Here is a 9,382-nt window from a genome sequence, read left to right as displayed (position 1 = left end):
ATATATTGATTTATTCAAGGAGCGAGTCTGATCATGCTGAGCATCTGAGAGAGGTATTGGAGACTTTGAAGAAAGAGAAGTTGTACGCTAAGTTTTTGAAATGTGCATTCTGGTTGCGAGAAGTGCAATTTCTAGGTCACGTGACCAATCCTGAAGGGATTATCGTGGACCCAGCTAAGATTGAGGCAATAACGAATTGGAAGACTCCACATAATCCAACTGATATACGAAGCTTCCTAGGGTTAGCTGGCTACTATAGGAGATTCATCGAAGGTTTCTCCAAGATAGCCGCACCGTTAACCAGTATGACCCGAAAGTCGATAGTATTCAGTTGTGGTAAGTTTCAAGAAGAGGCTTTCCAGGAGTTAAAGAAGAGACTCACGCAAGCTCCAATCCTTGCTTTACCCGATGGTGACGAGGATTTGGTTGTTTGCACTGATGCTTCGCATCGTGGGTTAGGTTGTGTTTTGATGCAACGAGGAAGGGTGATAGCTTACGCGTCTAGATAGTTGAAAGTCCATGAGAGTACTTATCCGACGCATGATTTAGAGCTAGCTAGCAGTAGTGCATGCTCTCAAGATATGGAGACATTATTTGTATGGTACTAAGTGTACCATTTACACGGATCATAAGAGTTTAAAGTACTTCTTCGAGCAGAAGGAATTGAACATGAGACAGAGGAGGTGGTGGGAGTTGATTAAAGATTACGACTGTGACATTAAGTACTATCCTGGTAAAGCTAATGTGGTCGCCGATGCGCTAAGTCGTAAGAACAAGGAAGTCATTGCAACAGTGAAGTCATATCAGTTGATTATGAATTCAAGTCTGTTTGATGAAATCATCAAAGTACAATCGGAAGTATTGGTAGATGAAGGCCTAGTGAAGAAAGAAATGATTTTCGGTCAGAAAGACGAGTTTATGGAAAACACTCATGGTGTTAAGACTAGGTTTGACCGTATGTGGATCCCACGCCATGGAGATCTCAGCGGTCGAATCTTAGATGAAGCTCATAAGTCAAGGTATTCGATTCATCTAGGAGCTACGAATATATACCAAGATTTGAAAAGAGATTACTGGTGGCCAGGCACGAAGAATGATGTAGTAGATTATGTCAGTAAGTGCCTAACTTGCTTGCAAATCAAGGCAGAGCACCAGAAACCTTATGGAAATATGCAGGCTCTAGAGATACCAGAATGGAAATGGGAACACATCACCATGGATTTCATAACTAAGCTACCTCGTACAGCTAAGCATCATGATACCATCTGGGTGATAGTGGACCGTTTGACCAAAAGTGCTCACTTTCTGCCCATACGAGAGGCTATCTCGTCAGAAACGTTAGCAAATTTGTTCATAAAAGAGGTTGTGGCCAAGCATGGAGTGCCGTTATCGATCGTGTCTGATAGAGATACTCGATTCACTTCGAGGTTTTGGAAGAAGTTCCATGAAGCTATGGGAACGAGATTGAACATCAGTACGGCGTACCATCCTCAAACCGATGGACAGTCTGAAAGGACGATCCAAACCATTGAGGATATGCTACGTGCTTGTGTTTTAGACTTTGGTGGAAGTTCGGATGATCACCTGCATCTAGCAGAGTTTTCCTATAACAACAGTTACCATTCAAGTATTGGTATGCCACCATTTGAAATGCTTTATGGTAGACGATGTAGAACCCCGGTGTGTTGGGGGGAGATTGGTCAGAAAGAAATGGGAATCCTAGAAGTGGTTCAAGAAACGTCTTCAAAGTTCGATCAGATTAAGGCTAGGATGAAAGCTGCTCAAGATAGACAGAAGTCGTATGCTGATAAGCGGCGAAGACCGATTGAGTTTAACGTTGGTGACAATGTGATGCTCAAGGTCTCGCCTTGGAAGGGAGTTATCCGTTTTAAAAAGAGGGGAAAGTTGAGTCCAAGGTACATTGGACCGTTTAAGATTGTAGATCGTGTAGGTGAAGTGGCTTATAAGCTGGATTTGCCAGAAGAGTTAGAAGGAATTCATTCAACCTTTCATGTTTCTCACCTAAGGAAATGTCTAGCTGATGACACGTCTCATGTGCCATTAATGGACATTGAGGTTGATGAACAGTTGAACTATATTGAACAACCGATCGAGATAGTTGACCGCAAGGAGAAGCAACTTCGTCACAAGGTTATACCTTTAGTGAAAGTGATATGGAAACATCCAAGGGTTCAGATGCTACTTGGGAAGCGGAGGATGAGATGCGCAAGTTTTACCCGAAGTTGTTTATGTAATAGTTAGGTTTCGGGGACGAAGCCTCTTTAAGGAGGGAAGACTTGTAACATCCTACTTTTTATAAAGAATTAATAAAATAAATTTCGTTTATTTTATAATGTGTCGTGTATCGGTTTAAGTAAATAAACTAATAGAAGGCGGGCTTGGACTTTAGAAGATGGAATAAGAAATGGAATGGGCCTTAGGTCCATGGGCTTAAGGGAGTATAAATACCCCTTAAACCCTAAACCTCTCCATTTTATCCATCTCTACACAATATCCTACACCTTGGAAAACACACACAAACCCGAACCAAGATCCGAAGGCGAAAACCCGAGCTTGTTGGTGCTGGAACGTCGTGACGGACCAAAACAACATCAAAAACCAGCTCGTGTTCGTAGTTCAACTCGTTTAAGGTACGTTTATATCTATAAATCATTCATCTAGGAAATTCATTTAGGAGGTCCTAGATCTGTATGAATGTGATGAAAACGAGTCCAACGAACTAATCCGTAGTAAAATCCGTTACAGTTTGATAGGCTAATTGTTAGTTTGAAATACCCGTAATATATATACAAATAAATCGTACCCCTTAAACATTGATGTTTGGCCGATTTTATGGTTAGGGTTTGTTGGTGCTGGAATTCCGAGTTCATTGATACCCAAATCGGGATGTTTCGTTAAGATTTGAGGGTTTAATTGCAGATCTGGTTTAGGTTGACTGTGGGTGTTCTTGACGATTTTGACTTTGACCCCATGAGTCAAAGTCTGGATAAGATTGTACAATTCGTTAAGATATGTTAGCGAATTGATTATCCCAGTTCGTTACGATCAGATAACGAATTAGTTCACCAATTCGCTATGACCAAACAACGAATTAGTTCACCCATTCGTTATGCCTAAATAACGAACCAGACAGCGAACCAGATAACGAACCAGATGATTATTTACTCGCTAATGCGTTAAGAATAAGGTAACGAATCAGGGCTTGTTCAGATAACGAATTGGAGTGACGAATCAGATGTTGACCAGACGACGAATCAGTTAACGAACTAGATTGTGATGTAACGAATTGGCTAACGAATTAGGCTTAATTCGTTATGGCGAAGAGATAGCGAATTAAATAATAAATTAAAATCCTAATGGAAAAATGTGTTAAGACAGTTAATGGAAATAAAATTTTTCCAAGCTGACCTGGAAGCTCGACCCCAGCCAGGGGATCTGCCCCTTGGACCCTGTTAGGGGTTGCCGCCCCTAGACCCCGCTGCCAGGGGCGTTGCCCCCGGACCCCCGTCCATTGAGGGTTATAATTAGACTAGAGACGCAATATGGGTAGTGATAGATAATTGATACGTGTAATTGTTATACAGTTAGTCGTGCACAGCTCAAGAAGGGGATTACCGTAAACGGTGAACGTAACCGCATTCAGGTGAGTTTCTAGCCCCACTTCCTTGTTATGTTTTTGGGGCTGTGTGCATACTCGATGTGATAGTTAATAGACTTACCTTAACTGGTAAGTGTATGCCTTGCATGGTTTATATGTTATGTATGTATATCTTAAATGTGAATGAAAGCTTGTCGGTACGTGAACCATCTTCGGATATTGCACGTGCTATCAAGGGAGGTAGTTATATGATAGATGAATGTGTATGATATATATGTACAATATATGAATATGTATGGATGATTAAAGAAAGTATTTATGTTATGGGTATGTAAAGACAGTATGCACGAAGATGAAGAAAGAGGGATCAGACCCTAATAATATCTGAGATAGAGAAGTAAAAAGGGATCAGACCCTAATAATATCTGAGATAGACAAGAAAGGGATCAGACCCTAATAATATCTGAGATAGACAAAGGAAAGAGGGATCAGACCCTAATAATATCTGAGATAGAAAAGGAAGGGATCGGACCCTAATAATATCCGAGATAGAAAAGGACATTAACTTATATAGCATGAAAGTAATAAAGTATGAACGTATGTATGAACTTACGTAATGAACGTAAAATTGTAAAGTAATTATTATGTGTCTTCGGATGCATAAATAAATGGTAAGAGTATGTATGGTATAATGTGTGATTAACTAGAACTCACTCAGCGTAGCTGACTTTTAGTATGCACGCAGGTTAACAGATTGAGACAACTGGTTTGAGATAGACACATGGCAAGTTTGAAGAGGCTGGCATCTGAAGATTGTCATGATGTTTTGAATGATATAATTTATGTTATGTTTTAAAAGACAAATTATGGATAATTGTAATGAATGGTTGATGTTTTATATTATTCCGCGAAAGTTTTAGTTAACTCTGATTTGTAGAACTATGTTTATGAGTAAATCCAACACCAAAGTAGGGCTACCGGTAACGGGGCCTTACATCCCGACACGTAGGATTTTTATGTTTTCGTTTATATATATATTATAGATTATATAGATGGATTATATATTATAGATCTTAAATATATATAAACGAAACCTTTAAAAACTCTCTGGTTGTTCCCTACTTTTCTCAAGCCACCAGATTGTTTTATTTGTGAATGAAAGTTTCTCATGCATTTGACCCGAATTCATGGGTATGGGTATCACCAAACCCAGATAGCATTAAACGGGTTATAACATCTCATTAGATTAAAAACTAATCTCGTCAAATATTTGATATGAAAATTCCTATAAAATAGGGGTATACTAAAAATTAATATCCTATTTTATAAAAAACAATTATTTATAATTAATAAACAATTTTATAGTAAAAAAGTAAACGGGACATGGATTTTACCAAACCCATATAGCTTTTAAACGGGTTATAACATCTCTTTTATTTGTGAAACTTTTTAATCATCAAATCTTAATTACATTATTTACTTACTTACAATAAATAAAATTAAAAGATTCAAAAAAATATATAAATATTAGAAATGAATAATGTAAAACAACCCTGTAATATGAGGATAAAAGCTAGTATATATATATATATATATGTAGACACTCGAATGTAAGGTTTCTATAAAACACATACAAACACATAAAAAGAAGAAATAAATGGTGCTACGTGACTGTTATGTGTAAATCTATGTATGTGTTGAAAATATGAAGTATTTTTTTAATTTGTATTAATTGTGATATGATCGTGTTTACATGTATTTTTTGTATTTTTCAGTTCATGTAACGGGCTTGGGGGCAAGTGAGAGGTTTATGGGCTTGTAGAGGTTTGTATGATTGTGGGCTTAACATTGTTCGTGTGTTTGGATCATAGGTTGTAGGATTGTAGCTGATTAAAGAGGTGATGGGCCGGTGAGCTTGTTACTGGTAATGAGTGGACTGTAGTCTGTAGAGGTGCACAAATTGGCTTTTTCTAATACTCGGTTTCTGGGTATGAAACCAGGTTTGGGTATGATCGGGTATTGACAATACCCTGTTCGGGTCCGGTATGTCTCTAATATTATACCCTATGCACCTGGTTCGGGTCGGGTATAAAGCAGGTATTTGAATATGGTGTTTCAAGGGTATTGAAAAATCTTTATTCGGATTTTTGGGCTTTTTTCTAAGTATTTATCGGGTATAGATTGAATTTTTTAAGAGGTTTCACCTTTTGGGGTATTTTTGGGTATTTTTCAGGTAATTTTGGATGTAGATCGATTAATTGAAAAACTCGATTTCGGGTTTTGGAAAACCCGGTTCCGGTTTCCGGGTATTACCATATACAAATTTGGTCGGGGTCCGGTTCCAGGTACAAGTTTTGGTACTGAAATGCAGACCCTATCCGTACCCTACGGGTAGGGTAGGGTACGGGTAGTAAAAACTCGGTTCTGGGTTTTTTCCAGGGGTCCGGTTCTTATTTCAGGTTTTTTGGGCACCTAGAGTGGAGTTTATGAGCCTGATTTGTATCTTATGCCTCTTACTCGTTTTATCTTTTATAAAAGAAAAAGAGAGAAGCCGTTTTAGTAAGTTTGAGACATTTCGTTACATCGTTCGTCTCTCATCTCCTCTCATAATTTAGATTCAAATGATTGTGAGGGTTTCGATAATATGCGTAATTTATAAATGTAAGGTTTTTTGATACACTCATATTGGTCACCGAGTACACGCCAAAACAAAACATATTATTGAAAAAGAATGTTGATCACTGAAGACCATAAACAAGCAATGCTCCAACTCCGGCAAGACCAATTACAAGTCCGATAATCACACCGATCGGAGGCAGTGTCCCGCCAATTGGTTTTCCGGTTTCTGGATCGTACCTTGTGAACCTCTTCTTTGGTGCTCTACATTGGGGACACAAGTATCCATCCGGCTGCAAATTACCAAACCAAAATCACCAACTTTTTAATTAAATTATAAAGCTACGTACTCATTTAAAGATAATATAAACACGTGCCGAAAGCTTGCCTGCTCCTCGAAAGGTTTCAATAACGTGTATATGTATCCACAGTCCAAACAAATATGAGTTGCTCGAGCCTAAAACAAAACAACATATTATATTAAACTGATTAAACAAGTCAAAATAATGGCAGGTGTATTCAAATGAGCCGAAACGAAGTCAAAGATGACAAACCTTTTGAGCATCGGTTAATTTGCGTCCAAAACGAGGGGGGGCAGGTCGTTTTGGTAGTCGTTTAACATCCACGTCAGCACCCCTGCATCAAATCATCATCTTTTAACATTCAAATTTGTATAGGGGTGTGTTAAAACCCACCAGGAGACAATGGCATATTTAGCAAACCCCTTTCAGTAAAACTACAAGATTTCAAACCATTTTAATTTTACATAGAAGTGTGCATGAAGAAGCGGAATAACCGAACCCAACAAAAACCAACAGTTTGGTTTTATATTCCTGTAAAATCGAATTTTCGGTTCGGTTTTACATGTAACGAAAACCAAAAGTAGATAACCAAACTAAATTTAAGGATTTTATTTTTTATCTGAAGTAATTTACAACATTTAAAGAGTAACCCATATATTTAGCCCAAATGTATAATAATCAATTATTAATTAACAAAAAAGAATTAGGCCCAAACTCATTAATTGTTGGGCCCATTCTTCTCCGATCCAAAAGTTTCAATCCCAAATCGTAAAACAAAAAAATCGCACCGAACCCAAACCAAAAGAATCAAAAGCGAACAATTCTAGAAATAAAAATATCGAATTTTTGTTTTCAGCCCAAAACGACCCATCTACACCTTTAATTTTACATGCAGCATTACAAGATAATCAGCAGTCAGTACCTGCTAACCACAAAGTAAACCGAATCCGGAACAGCCTGAATGGCCGTTTTGGTGAAGCCAAGCTTGTCAGCCGGCCAAAGTTCATCACCAAAGAAGCTGCTAGTGTATATCACTTGATCTCCAACTTTCAACCCGGCTTTCGCAGCATTCCCACCCCCATCAACTCCCTATATTCACAAACAGTACATTCAATTCATGCAAAAATTAATAATAAAAAAGGTTGCAGATAAATAAAGATGCAAAAAACTAACAGTGATAATAACACCACCACCGGCACCGGGCTTGGGGCCCAAAGTGAGACCCAAAGGCTTATCAACTTCAACCTCAATTTGGCCTCCGGCAGTTTTTCTTGATTTGATTTCGAAACCACTGCCTCTATTTCCTTTGGAAATGAGTGGTGCTGCAGCATTGGATTTGATGAAGGAAACAGAGACACCCCTTTTGGCATCTTCAAGTGATACTCCTTGAAATATGCTTTTCTTATATATATAACAAAACACAGAGTGAATATTATTATTATGGTTTTATTATTTATGATCTCATGCATTTACATTTTTACCTGTGGAAGTTGAAGTGGTGGTGATGAGGAGTGTGGCTTTCGGGTTGAGAAGGCGGTGGCCGGACAGGTGCTTCCGGTGGTGGACATTGTTGATGTGGGTGGGTGCGTGGCACAAGACAGACAGACAGACACACGGACACAGTGAGTGGTGGTTGATTATAGGATTGCTTGTGTGGATGTGAATGGTCAGCATCATTACTGGATAACTTACACTTGTTGCCACACGCTCAAATCCGTTTTTTAATATTTTCATTTTTTATTTTATTCTCTTTTGAAGATTAAAATTGGATTGTGTCAACTTTTCGCTTTTTGGGTATCCAACCATACTATTTCAGTACTCACCTTTTGAGATTTTGGGATTGTACAATGATATTAATATTTTATCGATTCTTTGCATTTGGAATCGGTACCGAACGAGTAATGTACAAAGCATTTTTGGTATCGATACCTATTTTTGGTGAGTTTCGATGCCAATATTTTCAATGAAAAAATTCCCAAAATAACCATTTTGAGGAGAGAGAAAGGGGAAAAAAACTCAAAATCCCTAAATATTCTCAAAATAGTTCATTAAATTTGGACTGAGTCGACGAGATCCGATGAGCAAAATAACCATTAAGATCTAGCAAACTGGTTTTAAAACTGAACCGGTTTGAGGAAACCGGTTAAACCGGACCAAACCGACATGGACCAAGCTGGCCTATCTTGCTTCTAAACCGGTTTAAGTCAAACCGCTTTTGACCAGCCGTTGACCAAATTGGTTCGGTTTGAGTTTAAAACCGATTTTGTAAACCTCTACTGATACCTCCCTTGTCCATAAACCATGTTGAATTTGGCTACGATGTTTACACTTGTGTCTTAGGACGAATTTAAGAAGAAAAAAATAGTGGGGAATGTAATCTAGGGAAGAAATCACAGCTTAAAGCTTATAACAAGTGAAGGAGGTTTTTGATAATCATCTCCTTGGAAAAGGAGCAAAAGGAAAGTAATTTTTGACCTAAACTATAAAAATTAAGTTGTGTGTTAAAGCCTGCATTGGACATGTTGCACAAGTCTCTTTAAAATGGCCATTAAATCACAATGTTATATGTGACAGAATTTAAAAGATTAATCATAAAGTTCTAAATGTAGAATCACTATTTGCAAGTGATCAACTAGAGTAAAAAATTCTACGTGACCCAATAGTTGAGATTGTTCATTTAATTAATCAAAGGTGTTAGAAATTTTGTTTGAAAGGTAAAAATATGTCAAAAGCTGTTGTAATCGGTGTACTATACGTCGGAACACAACCAGTCGCCCAACCCTACTGCAGAGGTGCACAAATCAGGTTTTTTAAATACCCGGGTTCGGGTATGAACCGAGTTTGG

At 38.0% G+C, this 9,382-nt stretch overlaps 1 protein-coding gene across 1 annotated transcript; it reads right to left on the bottom strand.

The window, feature by feature from the left end:
- Positions 1–6,274: 6,274 nt before the first annotated feature.
- Positions 6,275–8,223, bottom strand: LOC143585292 (uncharacterized). The gene is made up of 6 exons (XM_077067110.1): positions 8,019–8,223; positions 7,711–7,938; positions 7,460–7,626; positions 6,790–6,871; positions 6,624–6,692; positions 6,275–6,528 (listed from the first exon to the last, which is right to left on the bottom strand). The coding sequence occupies exons 1-6, from the start codon at positions 8,103–8,105 to the stop codon at positions 6,358–6,360; spliced, it is 804 nt and encodes a 267-aa protein (XP_076923225.1). The 5' UTR covers positions 8,106–8,223; the 3' UTR covers positions 6,275–6,357.
- Between the last annotated feature and the right edge of the window lie 1,159 nt (positions 8,224–9,382).

Source organism: Bidens hawaiensis, unplaced genomic scaffold (genome assembly GCF_021521415.1).
Source record: "Bidens hawaiensis isolate Kalapana, Puna unplaced genomic scaffold, B.hawaiensis_p1.1 tig00033803_1, whole genome shotgun sequence".
Taxonomy (NCBI): Eukaryota; Viridiplantae; Streptophyta; class Magnoliopsida; order Asterales; family Asteraceae; genus Bidens; species Bidens hawaiensis.
The sequence above is the reverse complement of the archived record's forward strand: the minus strand, read 5'-3'. Positions and strand labels throughout refer to the sequence as shown.